We start from the raw sequence: 23322 nt of genomic DNA, 5'->3' as shown, positions 1-23322 counted from the left end.
GTGCTCTCCAATGTGTAAAGTAAGCTCAGAACATCAATAACTTAAGAATTTGTCATTCTAGCCATTTCAGAAGAGCTGAAATGGCTTTGCAAGCGTTTATGAGAACTTATCACTAATACAGAAGAAATTGTCAGGGTGTTCTTTTGACACTGAGGACTGAAGGAAGAAGTGAATTATTCAGAACTGAATGAGAAACAAGTAGTGAGAAGATCAATCTGTGAAAGACCTTCAAAAGTGAGTAGGGATGAGAAGGGTGTGATAAGCAAAGAAATGATTTAGGAAAAAAACTGGTGTTTTGATGTTTGACTTCCTCTGTGGTGGAAGTGATGCCTATTTCTCACACAGGCCAGAAGGTGGTGGTATTTTCAAACAAATTTCATTTCCAATAGTTTTTCAAACAGATGGTTTGTAAATATAGTAAGGCTACTTCAAAAAAGCAATTTGTACTGACTGTCCCAAAGTAAAAATAACCTGCTAAGAATATGGCCATATTCAATCTCATTCTTCACTAGTGTAAACTTTGATACCGATTTTTGGAAGAGCATTGTGGTATTAGAAAACATTTCCTTCTCCCTTTGTTCTTACTATGATTCATTTAATGCTGCTGAATTTGTTTAGTGAAGTGTTTATTTTTGAAAAGGAATGTAGCCATTAATGTTCTTTTGTCCATAGCCCATTGAGTGTAGAAGCACTGCAGGTCATGAATAACGAAAGTAACATCTCTCAGAATGGGCTGCTCTCTGTGCTCTGCTTCTCACATCATGTCAAACAAGTGCTATTGATTGCCTAATTTACTACTTTTTCAGGTTCCAGATTTAGAAGATTTTTGTTTCTTTTTTTTTTTTCTTTTCTTTCCACTAGGTGTCTCACTGTATTTACAAATGACACAGATTTCCTGTGTCTAAATACCTGACAAAACCAGTGTCAGTCACAGTTGTAGACTTCCAGTCCTTTTTCTGGTATGATCACTTTGGCTGTTCCTTTCTGAACAATACTGCCTCAGCCTTAAACAACAACAGGATCAACAGCTCTTGAGAACCAAACTGATGCATACTCTGCAGGAAAAACTTACGAAATTACCTTAAAATTTTAGTACTAGCTTCTGTGAAAGTACAAGGCATCAAATGTTTCAACAGATTTAGACATTTGTGCTAAACATGCTTTTTATATGGCTACTGCTCAAATCCTTATGGTTTTTTTACCCTTTCCACCAAATTATTTAGTGCTTGTTCTGCTAGTATTCTTAGTATTTTCCCCATTTATTTCAGCTTTGATACAGAACCAATGATGATTTTTCTTGTTAAATCAGCCAGATGCCATTCCTAGAGTGGGTCAGTGAATTGAATGTCCGAATTCAGCTAAATCCAGATTTTGTCTCTTCAAATGCCAAGTGCTCAGAAGTTCCTTTTGAGTTCCACTTGAAGTCTAGTGAAACTGCTAAGCACATAAGCCCATACATTTTTGAAAATTCTGAGCTGAATATCCATTTCAGCTGTTGTGTACATAAAACAATGTCTCCTAATTCTCTAGCAACTCTATAAGGATTGGAAAATCTGTGACTACTGATACCCTGATGGACAAACTTATTTCAAATGTTAGGTCTGTAAATGGTTATGTAGAGGCAGTGCCCAGGATTGCAGACACAGCTTTTGACGCAGCAGATCCCATTCCCAGCATTGCTGCCTAAAATGTTCTGAAAGTTCTTGTTGGTGCTGCTCTTCATGAGATTTTTGTGACAATGTAAGGAAAAGACATGCATTTTAGTTAGCATAAGAAAAAGTGCAGCTGCTATTTCACCCTATTTTTAATCCAGATAATTCTCATTAGATAAACTGTAGAGGAAAAGGCAAAAGCACCGTATTGCTTTTCAAAGTGTTAGGTTGTTCTCCAGATAAATGTTGCTCGAAATGACAGATACAAGAGATTACCCAGGGATCCAGGCCTGGAGAAGGTTTTTTCAATGAGCAGGGCGGCTGCCTTCCCCGTAGATTGCTGCGTGCACGCTATTAACCCTTGCATGCTCTCCGGTTGCTGGGTCTAAGAGCATATGTAAGCGCTTCCCATACTCTGAAGATGTAAGCACAGGAACAGGTCTTGCCATTTCCTGTGAAAACACAAAAGTCACCTTAGAAGAAAATCACAGGGTGAATAGAAAACATGGCAGTTTTCTATTGCTAAATGTGCTGTGGCCATGGGTAAAATAACTGACAGAACTGTACAGCATCTGCAGTGTGCATGTTTAGCATGTTTAGTATTTGTTTAGCACCCTTACTGTTCTATCCCTGCCCTAGTTTTTCATGTTATTTTTATCTGAGTAAAACATGAATGTGTCACTAGATGACAAGATGATAAGATATGGAGTTGTGGACTGATAATTTTTTTACACAAATACATACAAACACATGTGATTACCATGTGATTACTGGGTAACTAAATGCTAGAAAAGCACAGATTTTATTTTTATTGTGCACTGAGTTGCATGATTCTTTTGAAAATAGGAGAGATTTGTGCCCCCTGTTAGAGGAATACCTACCCTGCTTGCACAATTCAGTTGAAAGCACAGTGTGAAAAAAAATCAAAGCCTAAAGAAAAACCCTGAGCAACCACTAGTCCATGCAAGCTTTCCCTGAAGGAAATAAAGCATATACTACTTTATTTCTGCACAATGAAACGTTTTACTAAAAATACTTGTAGCTGTAAGATTACAGAAATAACTGCTTTGCCATGATGGAAAGCGGACTTGATGAAAAACAACCTGACCAAGAAAAGATTTTGAGCTTGTTCTTAGTAAGCTGCACTTTAAGTGACTGTGCAATCACTATCTGCAATCTGCAGTTCCTTCCTGTGTTAGAGCAACAGGGAGCTACAGCGTCAGAAGACAAGATTTGTTTGTTTTTCTTTCCCTAGCCAAAGGTCTCAGCTTTATCAGGCTGCTTGTATGTTTGCACACTGACTAACACAGTAAGCCTTGGTCTGCAATGTGTTTTTCTAGTCTTATACATAGCATCTAAAAGGCAAATCAAAATGCAGATGCTACACTATAGTTCGAGTGCAAGCAAATTACTTCTTTGCTGCAACAGACACAAGCCTGAGCAAATCAGCACTTCGGTCCTGCAAGGATGAGGGTAGGAGCACAGACTGGCAGGATCTCATAGCAGGGCAGTCACCTAAGAGACATTTCCAGCCTTATGGACAGAACCTGATGTTCTTGGAAAGATGCTGTAAACACTTTTCACAAACAAACAAACAAACAAACTAACTAACTAACTAACTAACCCACTCAATACAAAATCTCATTTTCAAAACAACCATTTATCTCCCAGTTCTCCTGCCCACCTTACTCCACCCTATTAAAAGCTATTCAGTACACCAACTTTTAACCCCAGCAGAATGAAAATCAAGTCAAGAAGAGTGGCAGGCAAAATTAAGATAATTTCCTCCCCTGCCCTAGTTGTGGATAAATGCTGAAAAGTGAGAAACTAAAAAATCTTTGTACCATCAAGAAAGACTTGGCTAGAAATTCAGGGTTTACAGTGCTAATGACAGGCAGCAGTATGTATTTCCAATAGTTTATGTTCCTTTTAAATAAATAAGTTTATTTAAAATCAGTTTTCGGCATCCTTGGTAGCACAGCACTGACTGTGCACACTGGCATTTCATCTTTGTGGGTTTGGCATTCAGTGGGTTTCAGATTTTCCAACAGTTGGCTGGGAAGCATCCTGCTGCCCGCCCTCGCAGTGTGTAATTCTAGCACTGTTAGCACTTGCAATCAGCAACGGCAGCCCTGAGCACATACTCCACTGCAGTTATTCAGCTGCATGTAGCTAAACCGAGTATCTGTCACTGTACTCTTGAATTCCTGGGTGCACCCAGGTTACCTTCAGGAAATGAGGGGCTTACTTGCAGTGGTTTGCTTTTTTTCCAGCTCAAGTAAAGCAGTGTACTGGGGTGAGTTCAGTCTGTCTGTGTTCAGTGTTGAACTAAAAAGATGTCAATTGTGATATTTTTATTTATTAAATTTTATAATTTAGTTATTATTACATAAAGCCTGAGAGGGCCACTGTGATAAAGATGAATTGAGTATGTGATCTGCACTTAGTTATGGTTACAGTGTTGGGTGTCATGACATGCAGGAGGATCGCGCTGTAGTATCAAATAACTGTGGGTTTGATGTATATCCATGCTAATTAAAGGGCTGGATTAAGGGACACCTGTTTGGACAGTCCCATGTCTGCACTGCCCAGCACAGCTGGTATGAATTCTGGTCCATACAAGTTTGCTCTAGGAAGAAAGCCAATAGGAAAGTGAGTTTTGCTGATACAAGAGCTCAGTAAAAAGCTGTAACTTTATATTGATGAACTTTCTACACAAATTCCCCACTTGAAAAATATGCTTGGTACTAGGGGAGAGAGGTTGTCTTTGTTTTGTTTAAATAAAAAGCTTAATTTCTAATTGGAGTAGTCATTCACACAGATACACAGATTTGCAGTTGAGTTATTAGGCATGAGCAGGTGATGCTAATGGGCACTCCTGGGATTCCTTTGGGAGCATCTAATGCTTCCTGCACTGATATCAGAGTTGAAGGGCATTATGGCTACACACTTGCACAGAAATGTCTGGCATATATAACTGCTAGTGAGATGAATCCCAAGCAGTGGGCTTTGTCAGAAAAAAACAATTTTATTGCACCAAAATTAGAGTAATTTGAACTCTTGTGTCACTCTTCCTTCTTCCTTCTCTATAACCATCAAATCAGGCAGCCATCCCTACATCCCTAGCCTACCCATCACTCTAATATCCCATGAACTCATTGGGATTTTGAGGTCATTAGTACACAGAGGTTACACTTCATTTGGCTTTTGACAGCCTCTGCCTCTGTGTGCAGTTTTGTGTGTGTATGCACAAATATAATTACATACACAGACGGTTGTATATATGTGTATTATTATTTTTGTTGCATGCAAAAATACATCCACATACATTTATGCATATATACTACAGTATTTCTGTTCCCAAGGGAGTATTTACCTGTTGAGCTGCACATCAAACCCAGATTCTGCTGGCCTCAAATACTTGCCCATCCTCTCCCAGGCATGCCCACGTGTTCTGATTGACCACACCTTTGCACTAGCTCCCTATGAATTTCCTCCCTGCAGGGCAATCTGGTGTAGGTTTTCCTAATAAACTCACCAGCTTCAGAGATGGGCTTTCACAACAAATGCTGGTGTAGAGAGGGTGGGTGTCAGAGGACAGTAGTGAAGTCATTGCCTCTGAATCCAGCCCTCTCAGGGAAAACAGTTTTTAAGCACCACAGAAATAACTGCAGAACCACCTGAAGTACAACTCTTGAGGGGCACAGATGGTTCAGAGTACACCCTGCACTCTGCAAGAGAGAATTTGCCTCTTCCCCCTAGCTTTAACTTGCATATGTCTTGTCACCTGGAAATCTTCAGGATATGAAAGAGCAAGAGCTAATTTGGGTGTCTTCATGGGATAATGCTTTCTCCTAAACCTGCAGGCTGATGTCCTCCTTCCAGTTCCTTTCTTACAGTATGGGCTACTTTGTAAAGGGTAAAACAATGCCTAGAGCGTCCAGTCATGGCCAATAGTACAAAACACCTGAAACAAACATAATTATGAATTTATCAAAGGGTTACCTCCTCATTAATTTTAAGGTCACGAGCCTTTGCGTGTTTTCTGTCACATCGTGGAAGATATTGGTCGTAACCTTCTGGTATTCCAAAAACAGCATCATAGGTGAAAAAATCTCCTGTCTTGAAAAAAGGGAAAAAATGGCTAATTCACGTAACTGTTTTACTTTACAGATTACAGAACACACGTAGTTAAATCAATACCTAAATAGTGCATGTATTGCATTAGATGATGACAACTGTAGTATTACTGACTTCATTAGGAAGTTTGGGCCAGTCCTTTTGAATAGTTTGCAAAATTACCTAATGACATGCGGTACCATTTATTAAGTTGTTCAGCTCTGAAATTTCTCTTGTGGCAATTTGCTTCTTCCCCCCCCCCATAATCTGTTGTAATTTTGGAAATTGATCTGATCTGATTTAATTTTCTGTAGTTAATATTCTCCTTCCTAAATGTGTGTATTTGTCAAATTATCTGGCACAATTATGTAAAAGCAAAACAGGAACTTTCAAACAGACAAAGGCACCCTGCACTGTAAACATAATTTAATTTCTGCTTAGAGCAGAATTGAGAAATGTGCCACAGAGGTAATCCTGTGATCCAGTGGTATGCATGACACACATATTTCAGGCATTAAAATAAAGCCAAGCCATACTATTGTTGTTCAACTGTTGACATAGTTTTCATCCAAATAAGCAACATAAAGGATCTGCTCTTCTAACAAAGGTGTTTGTGAAATCCAGTCAAGAAGTTCTCATAAATGGAATCAAAGCAATTTCAAAACTAAAAAAAACTTTTCAAAGAAAAAAAATAAAAAGAAAATCCCCTACTGAAATAAGCTGTCAGTTGTTACTGAACTTCATTAAGGGTCAATATTCTGTTAAAAATGTCAATCATCATTGGCTTTGTGCATGGCTGACTAAAAGAATGGTGCATTTTGTTGGGCTTTTTTTGTCCTCTAATTTTACAGTGTGTCAAATTTAACCTTTGAAAATCTCACGTACTTTGAGATTTTCAAATTACAGTGGTATTCTCCAAATATAGTCAAGTCATGGCAGGTCAAGAAGGTTATAATAGTTCCATTAAAAGGAAACCATAGTTAAGAGCACTAGTGAGACACTGCTGTAATTTCAGGCTTTGTTTGTAAAGGTATCTCCAATACTTGGTTCTGCCATGAGGAGAGATTATTTTGTATTTAACCTATCCACCCCTTCACTTCTCACAAACCGTTGAGCTTCAAAGGATTTCAGGCATGTTCAAGAGCACCCTGCACATGATTTGTCATCTCCACAATTATTTCCATGCTTCCTTGCTTCTCCTTTCTTCCCCACACTACCAGTTTCATTCAGCAGACATTTAATTTGTACTCACCACCAGAAATGTTGTTTACTCTTTGCTGGTATTCATATGGCATTATTTGTTACTTGTTTCAGACTAAGAAAGTGTCATTTGTTGCTCATGTCAGAGCATCTTTTCTGGAACTTGCAGACAGTCAGCCAGCCTGTTATATCAAAAACTAGCTCTGTCCCAGATGTCTGTTTAGGATTTTATGCCAGATTTTAGAGACAACACTTCTTTGCTCAATAAACTGATAACTTTCTGCTGCTGTTTCTCTTTGTTGTAAATGATAACTTGGTTGGCCTGGGTGGTGGTGGTGGCAAGCTGTTTCTTAAACCCACCAGAGCAAGTGAGTCACACAGAGCTGATGATAAATGTGCACTCAGGGTAGGCATCCTCTGTGTACTGCTGCTAAAGCTAAATGCTTTGCAAGCATTCATTAGTATTCCAGACACACATAAAATAGGTAATAGCTTTCTCCACATCTCAGAAGAGGAAACACCAGACACACTGGCTACAGTAACTTATGTAAAGCAATCCAGGGAGCAACTGTCAGCCAAGGGATTAAAAGGCAGGAATTTCTGGCTTCTGGCCATGCAATGAGCCCATCTTCTTCCTACTTCTCTCTGCTTCAGTCTCTGATACATGGTTGGTTTTAGGTATTTAAGCTGCAAAAAGGAATGAGATTCCTTTGGCTCTATAAATAAAAAATATTCAAATTATCTAATTCCTAAATTTTTCAGAAGAATGGATTGAATCTGTTTCCTCCCCTGTGGCCAAGGCCTGGGCTGTGAAGAATCCTATTAAACAGCTGTTATCACTTTTTGTTTCCATGCCACTGGAACAGCTTTTTTCCCAAACCAGGCCTTTGTGAGTGTGAAAGCAGACTACATTGCAAGGAAAAGCTCTACCATACGGCTGCTAATTCTGCGTAGACTGGTGAGCTCACCAGCTCCAAGAGCACCATGCCAGCCCTCTACCTGCCCTTACCTTACTCTTGTTGTGCTCTCCCTACTCTTTTGTGAAGCACGGCACCAACTGTGCCTGCTGACCTTTGGGTCAGATCACCTTGCCAAGGTAATGCTGGAATCAACACAAAAGAGTCACAAGAGAAATCTTCTTGTCTTTTAGCAGGGCCACCAGGTCAGTGCAGGAAATTTGCTGTTCATTCAAAACCCAGCACAGTGCTCTGATCTGTACGCTGCCCACATCCCAGGGACACAGGACCTGCAAACTCACAAACCACCAGTCAGTGGTGCCAGGTGCTTGGTGCATTCAACAGCTTGTCACTTGGGTGAGGAGAGGACTCACGGGTTGTATTTAGCATTATAAATTGCCACAGCATTGCTATGTTACATTGAACTAATAGGCATTTCAGAACTTTTTATTTTTTTTTTTTTTTTTTTTTTTTTTTTTTAGAAAAAAGCTTGCTAACTTCAATGTCTCCTATGACACTTCATAGAAAATTTCACCACCCAGGAACTGTAGCTCAGCTGAGGCAGAAGGTGTAAGATTGTTTTCATTTCTGGTTTTAAATATGAGGACAGAATGAGGAGCAATGGTGACATAATGCAGCAGAGTGAGGAGTGAGGCTCCCTGCCAGCGCACTTGAGTTACCACATGTTGAGTGGCACTGTACCACCTTCAGCAGCTTTCAGCCACAGAGGCATATATTGATGTTATTGTTTTGAGTAGCTCTAGTGAGTTTATTAAAGCTGATCATGCAGAAAATTTATGCAATGCTCATGGAAAATCCTTTCCCTCAAATGAGAATGGGCAAGTTTCTTATTAAAGGGTTCCCAAGAGTGTGTGTTACAATAAAATCCACTGGTCCTGCAGCAAACCCTAGTGACAGATAATGCCTTTCCTAGTGTTCCTCCTAAAAATGCCTCATATTTCATTGACACCAACAAGTGGCCTGTTCATCCTCAGTCCTTGGGAGACAGTGTCTCTGCCTTTTGTTGTTATCCAGTTATCTTGAAAGACCTTACCCTCAATGACCATCCACAAGTAGCAAATACACTTTGCAAAGGCCTCTGATGGTGAAACTTGTTATTTTGGCATTAGATAGCCTAGTAATAGAGATTTATGTCTCACATTTCTGTATCAGAAAAAAAAAAATTCTTCACTGTGAATGTGATGAGGAACTAGAACACGTTGTCCAGAGAAGCTGTGGATGCCTCACCCCTGGAGGTGTTCAAGGCCAGGTTGGATTGGACCTGGTCTAGTGGAAGGTGTCCCTGCCCATAGCAGGGGGCTGGAACTGGATGATCTTTAAGGTCCCTTCCAACCCAAACCATTCTATGACGCTACGACGATTTTTGGCACCTGTCTGACCAGGTCGCTCATGATGAGGGCCGAGCTTTGCACCGGGTCCAAGCAGAGGGTCCAAGCACCGCGCAGAGACCCACGGGAAACCTCGTCCCTCCGCCCTGCGCTGCTCCCCGCCTCTCCCGGCTCGCTCCCTTCACTCCCTCACCTTGTGCGGCCGGCTGTAATAGCTGAGCTCCGGAGGCCCTTCCCGTTTGGGCGGGACGAAGCTGAAGGCGGAGAAGGAGGCGAGGGCAGGCCGTTTCCTCCCCGGCGCGTTGCCGAGCGCCTCCTGCGCCAAGCGCGTCCCGCTGGCGGCCATGCTGCCCCCGCCGCCGTTACCCGGCAACGCCCGCAGGCACCGCGGCCCGGGCAGCCCGGCAGGAACCGGCCCCGGGCGCCGATGGGCTCCGGTGCTCGGGGACTCGGGGCCTTCCGCAGAGCTCTGTCAAGCCTGAGCTGTGAGTTCCTGGACACCCGTAGTGAAGTTTTGGTCTCAGTTCTTGTGCAGCGACTCCAGCTCCCTGGTCCTTTGTGTCCTTGGAAGCTGGAGACGAAAGTTAGTGCAAAGCTTAGCTGAACGGCACTGACTTTTTTTCTGTGACAGCTTGCACTAGGCCCCAAATTCCCCTCTAAGTGGGTGCATTGAATAAAACCACACCACAGCATGGAATTTCCACCAGAATAAGGAGCAGTGTCATGAGGACCTTGGGCTTCTCTCTTTGGATAGCAGCTCACCTACTCGGGCAGAGGCTTTCACACGCTTCTTGAACTCTGTCAGGCTTGGTGCTGTGACCACTTCCTTGCGGAGCCTTTTCCAGTGCCCAGCCACCCTCTGGGTGAAGAACCTTTGTCCATATATCCTACCTAAACCTCCCCAGACTGAGCTTCAGGGTCTTCCCTTAGGTCCTGTCACTGGTCACCACAGAGAAGAGATCAGTGTCCGTCCCTCCTCTTCCCTTCATAAGGAAGCTGTAACTGCAATGAGGTCTCCCTTCAGTCTCCTCCGGGCTGAACAGACCAAGTGACCTCAGCTGCTCCTCATATGACTTGCCCTCCAGACCCTTCACCATCTTTGTTGCCATCCTCTGGATGCTCTGTAACAGCTTAATGGCCTTCTGAAATTCTGGCACCCAAACCTGAACATAGGACTTGAGATGAGGCTGCCCCAGTGCAGAGCAGAGCAGGACAATCCCCTCCCTTGCCCACTGGCCATGCTGTGCCTGATGCCCCCCAGGACAGCGTTGGCCCTCCTGGCTGCCAGGGCACTGCTGTCTGACGTTCAACTTGACAGCCACCAGGACTACCAGGTCCCTTTCCATGGCACTGCTTTCCAGCATCTCATTACCTGGGTTGTACCTACATCCAGGGTTGACCCATGCCAGGTGCAGAATCCAGCATAGGATGCTCAGCCATTTCAGGCAATGCAGTTGGAAAATGCTCTCATATATTTACTCTCATATATTACTTGTGTTGGGAACACTGAAAATAAATCTTCTGTGTATAAATCCCAGACTAACTGTAAAACTGCTCTGCCCTAGCACCACCTGGCTCCTAGTTTTGATATTCACCCCATGGTTATCCTGGTTTAATACATCTAACTATGCTCATGCTGCTTCTTCTGTGGTCCTTAGGGATCTGCGAGTGGCTTGGTTTAGTTTACCTTTGTTGTCTGTAACCACAGGTGTAGAGCTACTATCCTGTAGGCACAGCATTACTGTTATTAATGCTACCAGTATCTTTTGGTAAACACTTTCATAACAGTGCTCTCCCAGGCATCTTGAATTTTACCAAACATCCAAAATTTATTTTAAATCCCCCAACTTTCAGAGTACTAGAAATCTTCACAACTGATTGTTTCAGGCATCTTGGAGCCAGGCAATAATTCAGGCCTACAAATGTCTCATCCCTATTATGTAGCTGCCACTCTCCCTTTATAAATCCACTGAATTACACAGACTTCAGCTTCTTTGCAAGTGTAGCATGGAAGCTTTGTAATCTGCAGATTGGTGTGGGTGGTTTTTTTGATCATTTGTGACAATTTCCATCTGCTTATCTAATAATGTCCCTCTACCAATTAAGATCCTGTTCTTTCTGTAGCATGGGACAAATTAGCACAGTGTAAGCGAGCAGTGGAATTGAAAATCCAACAGCTGCCTTGCATCAGCTTCCTAAGCAGAGACCTGCTTGCCACTGTGCAAGTGCTTTTCTGTAGTTTAGTCCGAGCACAGAGAGATAGCAAGCCCATTTATAAAAAGCAACTCAGCTGAAACTGCAGCTATAAATAGAGCCATAAGAAACTGTTCACCAGATACCAACTAAGCTAGGCAAGAGCTCTGAAGTCAGATCTGAAAGATTTCTCTCCCGTTCTCTTTCTACTGTTCTCATGTAGCTCGTTTTTATTAACATTAAATTGATGGAATTAAATTGAATTATAGCATGTAGATGCAATAAAGATTGTCACAAATATTGCTAAGTGCTTGTTACAGATTTTCCATACCAACCTCACCCCCCCATTTGAAACAATTAAAAAGGATGCTTTTCACTTAATTTTTCCTTCCCAGTGAAGGTATAAATCCTTTTAGAATTATTTTAAACTTACAAAGGCTTTTCTTCCTAGTCACCTTTTGCAGACTCTCCAGAAGCAGGGTATGACTGCCCAGGGAGGTTTGTCCCAGTTGCCACCAGACTTTATTAATATGCTAGTGTTAATTGTATGTTTGTGTTCTAAAATAGCATGGAAGGTCAGTGTCTTTCCTTAGTAACTTCTATATGAACATGTAAACAATGGAGCAAATTTAGTCTATATGGTGAAAACTATGCATTCAAATACAGCTGAGCTAAGAGACCAAAGTGTTAAAAGTTGCTTTAAATTTGGTGTCTTAAGGATGAGAAGTTCAATTGCTTGCCCTTTTGGAGCGTAATAATACCTCCTCAGGTTCCACTGCTAAGGTGTCTGAGTTTTGAAGATGTTGGTGTGTACTTTTATAGCAATAGCATGTCTCAACGGCAGGGTCACTGATCTGAAATGTCAAACTGTTTTGCAGAATAACTCTGAAAAAACTTCCTAAAAGGAATATTGAACAAATAATAATGGAGGCAGGGAAAGGAGACTCAAGAGAGACAACAGGGAAGGGAGGCAGGATGGACACAAGAGGACAGGTGACAAGGTGATATATAACTGGACTGGACAGGGCATTGATACACAGAAAAAAAATAGTAGCTGTTTTCTTTCTACAAGCTGAGGTACTTGTTTTAGCCTTATGTCACTTAGAGCCGAGATGACAGCCTGCTGTCAAATTAAGGCTTAGCAAGCCGTCTCCTGTCCTAGCTCTTTGACTTCAACATGTATCAGTTTGCCATGTGGCCCTGACCTTCAGCGGAGCCATGAAGGGGAGACAGTCTTTGCCAAATATGTTTCATTCAATGGCCCTTAAAAGAGGCTGAAACAAAAATGGCTCAAAACCTGTCCCCCTTCTACTTCCATAGCTTCCATAGCTGGGTCAAGCCAGTTGTTTCACAGAAGTGCTTGTTTCTTCTAGATCCTAATTACTGACTGAATGCCCACCTCAAACGGGAAGGCTCTTCAGGAGCATTGCATCCATCCCACAGGAGACACTTCTCCAAGAACTTCTCCCATGTGAATTCTTCTCACAGTCTGTAGATTGTCATGAATCCTCCAGCGTGGATCCCTGTCTTGGGGTTCAGTCCTTCTGAACAGGCTGCTCCAGTGCAGGCTCCCCATGGGCTCACAAGTCCTGTCAGCAAACCTGCTATAGCACTGGCCTCTCTCTCCATGGGCTCACAGGTCCTGTCAGGAGCCTCCTCCAGCACAGATTTCCCACGGGGTCACAGCCTCTTTGGGACATCCACCTGGTCCAGTGTGGGGTTGTCCATGGGCAGCAGGTGGATGGATCTCTGCTGCACCATGCACCTCCAAGGGCTGCAGGGACACAGCTGCCTGATGACTGTTTGCACCACAGGCTGCAGGGGAATCTCTGCTCCACTGCCTGGAACATCTCCTCCTCGTCCTTCCTTGCTGCTCCTGTATTTCCAGAGATGTTCCCTCTCTTCAGCTGCTGTTTCTGCTGCATTTTTTATCTCTTCTTAAATATGTTATTTCAGAGCTGTTGTTGATGGGCTCAATTTGGCCAATGGTGGGTTGGTCTTGGAGTTTTCTGGCATTGGCTCTGTTGGACATGGGGGAAGTTTCTGGCAGCTTCTCATGGAGACCACCCCTGCAGCCCTGTCCCCTTCTCCTTGCTAGCAAAACCTTGCCACACAAGCCAATATAGCTGACTGATAAATGCTCCAATTCAGATCAATATTCTGTTCAATAACTCTCTTGGTAAGTAAAGTAGTATACATTTTTATACATGAGGTGACATAACTTTCATAAAAATTGCTATTTGTAACGCTTTTTTGGAATCAAACGTGAAAAATTCTATCCCAGAAATATCAACCTTTAGAAATACTTCACATGCATTTGTTTCCTGTCAAAACTGAAATTTTCATAAAGAGCATCTCAATAGCTACAAATAGATTTGAAAAATTCTCCATCCAAAAACTTTCTAACAATTCTTGGCACAATCTTTGTTTTAAACAGGGCATCCTATAACATAAAGGGGTTCATATCTTCATAGCTGCAAACATTAATAAAATGCCCTTATCATGCATTTGACATGTCAAAAATTACAGTGACCTGAATAATTCCTGCTTCTAAATTTGAAAATGCTTAAAATTAATATGTAGCAAGCTTTAGGTTGAACTAGTGATAGTTGGTTTATATACTGCTTTTGACAAATCCACACAAATCCGAATTACTTCAAAGAACAAAAAATGGTCTTTTAGTTACATATTTTATTTAAGGCACATACATCTCATTCTACATTTTCTCAGAATCACTCCACTAATGTAGACAAAAAATGAAGAATAAACCAAGAAATCTCTAGACTTAAAATTGTTTGGTATTCACCTGTAAAAAGTCTTGAAGGGTACTATCTACACCTAGAATCTGCTATCTGAAAATTAAAAATCAGTGTATGTTCATATATAATCACAACAAGAAGGAAAACTCTGTATTAAAGTACAAGATAATAATATCATCTAACAGTACATCTTCTGCTATATAAAGCTTCTCAAAAACATAGCTTATTATTTATCCCAGTATGAGGTTCTAGAAACAAAACAGGAAAGACTTGCAACAGCTCTTCCCTCACATCACTTTAGAGACAAGCAGACTGAACTACCTGTGTCTCAGTGGAAAAAGGGAAGATTTGTAGATATTTTACAAAATGGAGGAAGCATATATGAATATAAGAAAATGAAAAATGCTTTTCATATAGCATAAATGTCTATTCATATAGCACATATAGTACTCTTTAGAAACAGCAGCAAAATAGCAATAATTTACAGGTAATATAAACTATTTCCATAGTTTATAAAAACATCTGCAAGTCTAATCTTTCTTCCTGTCGTTTAGTAGCCCTCCATAAATTGGAGCAAAGCACTGACTTTGAAAAAGAATTCCAGCAGGCTTACCAGGTGTTCCCCTTTGATTCTCTTTTTCCCAGACCACAGTGAATCACTCTTACATTGATCTTCTGGCTGCTGGCTCACAGTGTGAAATGCATTTGCATTGTACTTTTGGAAGTCCCACTCCGTGGTTCACTAAGGAGCTGTGAATTATGTCACCAACATGGAAGTTGCAGAACTTATGACTCTTACTGTGATGTGGAATATGTGGAATGTCAAATACTAATTTACATCATTATCATAAAGTTTTTCAGGTTATGGACTGATACATGAGTAGTGTTATATCCAGTTACTGAGGCTGAAATTGCTGCAGGAGGAGGAAATAAAGTTCTTTTCTTAAGTGTAACTAGACAGCGGAAAAATGAGGCAATATAAACAGTAGATGTAAAATGCATTGGAAGACAAGAGGTATTTATTAAATACAAATAGCTTCTCAGCACTAGAAAGATAGTAATACTCAGCAACTGAAGGCTAGAGAGGATGGTATGCACCTTTCTTTGTCTGGGCAAAGATACGTGTATCTTTTGCCCACTTTCTTGTTCTTTAGCAGGATTTGGCTGCAAGAATCTAAATGCAATTACAAAATGAGAGAAGAACACCAGTGAAATATGAGTGCTTTGAACATGGGCATTTTCAACATGCTCTTGGAGGGCACATAATACACCTTTCTTTCATATATTTCATTGGACTAGTCAGCTCCCCAACATTCAGATGTTTTAACATTTCACAGCTTACAGAAATAGTAAGTTTAACTTTTATAAAAATCATAGAAAGAAGGCTATGGAGTTAGGTACAAGGTTTGTTAATGATGAGCAAGAATACAAATGAAAGCAAAATCCTGAATGCACAGGCTGCACATATATATGACAATATAATAGAATCAACTTTACATAAGGGTTTTCATCCACAGTGAGAAATTATTGCGTTGACCTGTGGTAATACCACAGTGATTTTAAAGGCCCAGAGTACATTCAATGCTAAGAAGGAGATCAATAACTTATTTCAGTTTCCTAGGACAAATTTATAGTAAGTGGTGAGGAGGGATTTAGGAGAAGTCTTATGTGACATAGCTAACTGACAGCTAACCAATGACTGGGACATTGGGTTTGCGGCCACGTGAGCTATTTGGAAAGTCTTTAATTCTACTGGAAAACATTTATCTTAACTTATTAATGAAAAGGAAGAAATCATAAAGACAGCAAAAATATTTTTTCATGAGATTTTATTAGACTGAGCACCTGTCTTGAAAATTACCGTTTAAAAGTCTCCAGGACTGGATGAAAAATTAAGTGTGTTATGTCAAACGTAACTGAAATAACTTACATTTTGCTTTTGGACTTACTTAAGGGGATCAACATTCAGATTGTCTGTTTTACAGCAAATTAGGCCCTTGAAATCTACTGTCATTCCAATTCACTAGTGGGCAGATGGCTGCTGTGAGTAAACTGTGCCACATTCAGTGAGACTGGACTGATGCCATGTATTTGTGACCGACAATTTTGAGAACTTAGAAAGGATACCAATGCTATACAAATGTATAAGTATGTTTCATGAATGAGCAGTCTGAATACTTTTTGCATTTCAATAACATGCTAGAGATAACAGTGCATAAGTTGACTTCCATGTTGATACAGTATGACTCAGAAAAAAAAATTGTAATTATATGCTATTTTGTAAATAGTATTATTTTCTTGTTGGAATGCTATGACTAAAATAATTGATTGCAACAACAAAAAACTTAATTGTTACTATCTGTACTTCAAAGGAGCATAGACAGTAAAATTACCTACTTTTACTGTCTTTCACCTGGCTCATCTATGAAACTCTGCAGGTGCGATAATTTTTAATTCAAAGGGATTTAAAATAATCTCACATATCCACAAAATAACATTTTACTCATACTCATGTCCTAGTGAGTATAAATTAAATTATTACTTTATTGATAAATGAGATTATTACTTTAAATATCCCACAGAATCCACCATTGTGAAGGTTAAATGAAAGGGATGCCAGGGCAAAAGAGATTGTCAAAGTGCAAAACAGAACTTTTTCTTCTTTTGAACAGCTTCTCCTTATTACTGTTTAAGCACTGAGGGCCAGGTGTTAAGTAGCAGCACTGCTACTGTTTTCAGTATACCCCACTTTGCTTGTGTTTATGGATTTGAGGTCAGTCTTCTGTATCACCTAGGTAGTAAGTGACTGCAAAGTGCCTAGGATGCCACCCATGACTGAAGACAGTAGAGGTGATTTAGTTTCTGAAAGGCAATAGCAAGTCTAGCAGATATTATTGACCAAGGCTGTTGAGATAGCTGGCCATAGCCTGCCTCAACATCTAACTGCTGAATAAAAAGCAGTGGCAGCAGCAGAAAACACGCAGCTGTAGAGTGACAGAAGCCAAGGAAGGAAGCAAAACTAAGAGGCAGCAACAGTAAGACAAAGTACATATAAACTTTTAATGAATTAACCTTACAAAAGACAATAGCTTCAAAACATTTGACACGTTTGTACAAAACTATTCCAGCATTGTTAGTTCTCTCTTCAGAAAGAATGCCAGCAAACCACCCAACGTGTCCCTGGCTATGAGATGCAACTGGTGATCACATCCAAATCATGTGTGGACAAAGTAAACTTATTTACAATACTGTATACTTTAATACCAGATTAGTGGATGCTATTGGGGAGCGACTGTATTTTCCCGAAAACACCATGCATCAGAAAATAGTATGCACCCCTAGCTTTATTGCCTTTTTCCCCACATTTGTCATTAACACTTCTCTTTAGTCCTTTCAGGATGCATTACCTTCTTTTGATTCCTATTCCTTCTTTTCTTGTCTTTGAATAACAGTGCAAGTAGCAGTACAATCTTCCAGTCCTATAGCGTACATCACAACTGTCCTTGAACATAGAAATATCAAGGTGCAAAATGATGGCTCATGGGACTATTCTGCAGCCATATTAAAATAAGTGCCACATACCAGAAAATAGCACGCATGTTAAGGGCCAAAATGTAGTTAAAAAGTGCGTGATACTTTCCTGAAAATATGGTATTGATGACACATACAAGCATCTTCAAGATGCCACATTCCCTTGTGAAAGGGATCTTGTCATTTCTGTGTGTACAAAGTATGTCTTCAGTTCTCCTTTTCCTTTTACATTTATTATTCCTCTGCAGGTGCTCATGTACCCCAGTGTTTGCAGGACGTTGTTTGTCTCCTCTGTAACCTGCAACAATACAGTAATACAGCCAGTGTTGATAACAAAGCAGAGCAGAACCTTCTTCCAGAGTGTGAAGATAACATAATGTTATCTTCATTTTTAAGGGATTTGCTGTAATGCTCATAAGGCCTTTAAGGGTCTCAGGTGAGGTTTAACACCTAAGGTTTCAAGCAGTCTGTTGCTTGGATGCCCATTCTAATTGCTTACATCAAGAATCAAATTTGGTGTAACCACATCTGTACCCAGGGTTGCCAAGCAGAGAGCTTGTAGATAGATAATGGAACTAGGGACAATACCCTTCCTCACATAGCACTTTCCTCATCTTCAGGAGCTTATTTTCCCTTGAGTAGACCCAAGCTTCCCCATCATTCTACAACTACTAAGGTCGTGTAAAAGGTGAAGGTGAAGTGATGGTAAGGTAATGGTTAACATCACCTTTTGGAGCTGCTGTTGCCAGTTTCTCACATAACTGTCCGTGAACAAACTTTAGGCCATTCTGCCATTTTAGGTAGAAGCCCACTAGCACAAAATCAAGGCTTACCTGTATTTTATCTAAGACACCAGTGCTGTCCATCCTGCTGGCCACATTTACTGTGTTGCCCCATATATCATATTGTGGTTTTTGAGCTCCAATTACTCCAGCTATTACAGGTCCATGGTTTATACCTGGAAAGCATCAGAACTTAACATTAGCAATGAAGAGAAAGGCAACAAAGCTGATGAAGGCCCTGTAGCACAAGTCCTATGAGGAGACTGTGAGGTAGCTGGGGTTGTTTAGCCTTGAGAAAAGGAAGCTCAGGGAAACCTTATTGCTCCCTACAGGTATCTGAAGAGAGGCTGTAGGTAGGTGGGGGTTGGTCTCTTCTCCCAGGCAACCAATGACAGTATGACAGTCTCAAGCTGTGCCAGGGGAGATTTAGGTGATCATTAGGAGGAATTGCTTTGCATTCAAGCATGACTAGACATTGGAATGGGCTGCCCAGGAAGGTGGTGGAGTTATTGTCCCCAGAGGTGTTAAAGAAAAGACTGGACGTGGCATTTGGTGCCATGGTCTGGTTGACATGGGGATCTTCAGTCACAGGTCAGACTTGATGATCTCAGAGTCTTTTCAAACTTAACTGATTCTGTGATTCTGTGAAGATCCACCAAACAAGGGCACACAGTGCATCTGGCATATAGCAAGTCAATGAACGCAGCATTTGGCCCTCACTGAATAGTGAGTACAGCAGCAAATAATCATTCATCATGATTTTATCAACCATTTATGGCAGGAGAATGTTACTTATAAAAATGCCAAAAGTCAGTTCATCTAATTTTAGTTTTACAGCTCTCTCCCATCCTGAGTAACTTGCTATTTTCAACCACTGGCACCCTAATAATAACCTGCTGCTGCCTTTATTATGTAGCATGGAACCACACTGTGGATGAGCAGCACCTCCTGAGAAAAGAGATATACAAGAATTTTGTCTAATTTCTACTTGTAGTAAAAAGGTCCTCTCCTCTGCAAAGTTGATGGCCCAATCAAGTCACTCTTATAGTATTTTTTGCTTCTTAAATGTAGAATAAACTAAAGTGAATGAACTGAAAGGATTTGAAGCCTTGTTCTGAAGGCTGGATTGACCATACAATTGTCCCAAAGATCTGCAATGTAAATATATGTATTCAAATATTTTGATTAAGCACAGGGTAGAACAATATGATAGAACAATATAGTCCCTCATTAGACTCTGGGCATTTTTTATCTTGCAGTCAGTTTGTAACCTATATTATGTCTGTAAAGGGAATGAGTTTTACTTTGCTAGTAGGGAAAGAAACCAGGAGGTAAAATCCAACATACTATTGATAACCAGCATCAAATGTATTACAATTGTAACTGCACATTCTGATGAGGAGGAAGGCCAAGTTAGGCCTAGTGAGAAATAAACCCTGAACAAGTGAGTTATTTGGATTTATAAAGTTATCTCAATGGATCATGACTGATTTCTGTTAGTTCCTTGACAGAAACCATCATTAGGGATATATCCATGAAGTCAAAAGAAAATGTGATTGTAGGATGGAAAGGGATCTCAGAGCCAGCTCATCTGGTATGTAGCATGGCAGCGCAGGCTAGAAACAGCACTATCGGCCCACTTGGAAATCATGGAAAACATGACTGTAGAAGTTAAATTGGGAAAATATGCAAACACTACAAGATAACAAATGGAACCTGATATATGTTACTGTACAAACTGGCTTGTACTGATAAATAAGAAATCCAGCTTGGTTCTGTAAACCGAGCCCTGGGTTGATAGACAGGGAACTTCAGCTATCACGTTCCATCCTGGGCTGTGGACATCTCACTGGTCAGGAGCTGGGCTGTGGGAGGATCAGACCAATGACCTGTCTAGACCCAGGAATCTTGAACTCCCTGTATAAGGAGGCTGTCAACAATAAAAGAGGCTGTTGCATGGAGCTTGGAGGTGTGTGTATTGTCCCTGTCTCCACCCCACGGAACATGTGAATTATTAAACATAGTACATATATATTTTTCTAAGTGCTCAGGGTTCTATGCATAAAGGGACTTGGGCCTTGCAACACTTTGCATTAACAACTGATGGGTTTTTCTACTTCATGACATACAACTTGTAGAAAACAGTAGGGAACTAAGACTGGAATCCACAAAAGCCATCTGCTGGGTAGCCCAATCTGGTTAGCAGGGAATATTGAAGCGATGTGTGTGGCCATGGTCCAGAAACTGGGACAGTGCAGTAGGACTTTCCTACAAAATACAATTGGCAGGAAGGGACTTTTATTTTTTACCTCCTTCTTGAACCACCAGTGTTGATGACTTGAGAAATACCTCAGGGGCTCAGGAGTCACCTTCAGATCCCTCCTCCTTTGAGGAAACTTCTACCAGTATATCTTAGGGATGTGTTCTGGCCACCCAAGCATTGTGGGGTATACTGCTCTGTCATTCCTGCTGGTGTTCCATCTTTTTTGCATGATGCACATGAATGTTTTTGGGGCATGGCTGGAAGAGTAGTAATCTCACTACAGGTGGATCCTCTAACCTCTTTCTCTCATATCCAAAGCAATATTTAATCATTCTATGAAATGCAACACTGTTCAGCAGGAATGACAGAGAATACCTCATTCTGAAGTATCCTACAGCCTGGGCTCATGGCCTAGCCTCACCCAAAACCAGAAACCAAATTACAAATGTTCCAACTATCAAGTTATATGGAAAATAACACACCAGCCTCTCTTCTGAAAGAAACTAATACCTGTGCAAAACTTGCTGCAAAAGTATATCTGAGCTTGTCTCATAAATCAAGCATCTCAACTTGCAGAAGGGGAGGAATGCCTAAAATGTCATCTAGATGCTCCCCTCCCTTGTCTGACAAGATCACAGCAGTGTGTACCTCCTACGTCACACTAGCATTTCAGTCACTCACAGAAGATTATGAAAAATGAGACCTCTAATGAGTTGAAAAAAATTCACACTTAGATGCTGGCCAAGGGAGGCTTTTACAAAGGGCAGTTTGGGTACAAATCCTTAGAGTGGGGACTGGGTCAGAAGTCGTTGTTAAAATCTTTTTGTGGCTGTAATTACTATGGATATCAGAGGCTTTCACCATCAGGCGTTGGGAAGTGGAGAAGAAGTGATGTGAAAATGAACATCTCAGTGGTGCCTGTGTTGCATTATGGTGGCACAAATACCACCTTGGGGCCTGTGTTCCTTTTTAGAGTTAAAATATTTTTCATTTCATGAAGCAAAGGAGTCTGGGTTCTCTTTAATCTTTAGAAAGATTAGTAAAAATCCAAAGGAAGTGTTTTGTTTTGCTTCATGGTCCCCACTTGAAAGGACCCAGTACTGCTTTAAGCAGTCTGCAGATGTAGCCCCAGCACGCAACAGCTTTCTGTCTGTACTGAAGCTGCTGGTATGTGCAATGTCAGCTATGGCCAGAACCAACAAGTTCTGTAACACTCTGAGAAGGAAGCATACTTCTGATTTGCTTGGTCATTTTTAGCTCTAGCAAGGAGGACATAACATACCGGCAAAGGAGTGCCCTAAGAATCTCGTTTCAAGTCAGAAGACAGCAAGTTTTGCCAGTGGGTGGCACTGTGAAATAAACTTGAGAGGAGCAGCCGAAAGGAAAAGCAAGCGGTACAGCAAGAAAAAGACAAGACAGGAGAATAACTGTTGGAAATCAAATACTTCTGACACATTTACAGAATTTATGGGTTTTCAATATTTGTTTACTGTTTTCATTTCACACTTTCCACGTTACATATTGCATTGTGAAACTGCTGTGTACTGCTATCAGGAAATAAACATTTTGGAACATATGGTTCTTGACCAGCTCTGAATTAATTTATTTTATCATTCTTTCTACTGCTTACTGCAGCTGTCTGTTTCTTTTTAAAAATACCAGGATGCACAAGAAGAAGCAATTAGAAACTAAACATAAGGGATACCTCTTTCCAAGATAAATAACTAGTCATCTTTGCTCTTATCTGAATAACAAAGGCAAATACTCTCTCTCATCTAACAGTTCAAGGGAAAGAGTGCATTGTGTGCTTGCTTGAATCTAGTACATGTAAAATATTTCAAACTCCAGCCTCACTGACCCCTTATAGCTCTTGTCCTCTGAAAAGCCATTTATATAGTTTTGCAAAGCCCATTCTAGAGTTTTCTTGTGTATTCTTTTGGTATTTGTAAACTTCCAAAAATGTATGGCTTATAACCTCTACAATAATTTTTACAGAGTTACCAAAAAAACATTCAGAGCCATGTGAACATATTTTTTTCAACCATTCCTTAAATAGGAATGGTTTCCAAGTCTATCATTGAAACACTCTAGGAGGTGATGGACAATACCATGTAGGCTGCTTTTAAACAGGGTAAAGGTGGTGCTGTTTACTATCATGGCCCTTTTGGTCAGTTCTGCTACTACTTTAATTCTCCCCCTTGTCCATGATGCTCTCCTAAGAATCCTGTGATACTCACCTACTCGTAACTTGAAGTCATTAAATGAATGCTTGTTTATGACATCCAGTTTTGCCACCAAGGCAAATGCAAACTCCACCATGGTTCCTATGTGCATATACTGTCGTTCAGGTTCCTGAATTCAAAAGACAAACAGTGTAAAATCATTCTTGTGAGCCTTGATTGCTGTGAGAATGCAACCAAAATATGCTGAACACTTAAGACACGTAAGCCCTTAGGGATGTCCTCTGCAGGCAGATGCAGAGAAGTAATGTAGAAGGTGGCACCCAGTCCAGCATCAC

At 40.8% G+C, this 23322-nt stretch overlaps 2 protein-coding genes across 2 annotated transcripts in view; both read right to left on the bottom strand.

The window, feature by feature from the left end:
- Positions 1-1786: 1786 nt before the first annotated feature.
- On the bottom strand, positions 1787-9622 carry CUNH5orf49 (chromosome unknown C5orf49 homolog). Its single transcript, XM_041475966.1, has 3 exons — positions 9470-9622; positions 5658-5774; positions 1787-2104 (listed from the first exon to the last, which is right to left on the bottom strand). The coding sequence occupies exons 1-3, from the start codon at positions 9620-9622 to the stop codon at positions 1958-1960; spliced, it is 417 nt and encodes a 138-aa protein (XP_041331900.1). The 3' UTR covers positions 1787-1957.
- Positions 9623-15229: 5607 nt separating this feature from the next.
- ADCY2 (adenylate cyclase 2) overlaps positions 15230-23322 on the bottom strand; it is a 205370-nt gene continuing 197277 nt past the window's right edge. The window contains exons 23-25 of the mRNA XM_041475879.1: positions 23042-23156; positions 18593-18717; positions 15230-18057 (exon numbers count right to left, since the gene is read on the bottom strand). Coding sequence (XP_041331813.1) covers positions 17905-18057; positions 18593-18717; positions 23042-23156 — 393 coding nt within the window. The 3' untranslated portion in view covers positions 15230-17904. The remainder of the gene's footprint in view (positions 18058-18592; positions 18718-23041; positions 23157-23322) is intronic.

This window comes from Pyrgilauda ruficollis, unplaced genomic scaffold, assembly GCF_017590135.1.
Source record: "Pyrgilauda ruficollis isolate IOZ18807 unplaced genomic scaffold, ASM1759013v1 scaffold37, whole genome shotgun sequence".
Taxonomy (NCBI): domain Eukaryota; kingdom Metazoa; phylum Chordata; class Aves; order Passeriformes; family Passeridae; genus Pyrgilauda; species Pyrgilauda ruficollis.
This window is presented reverse-complemented; position numbering and strand designations above follow the sequence as displayed.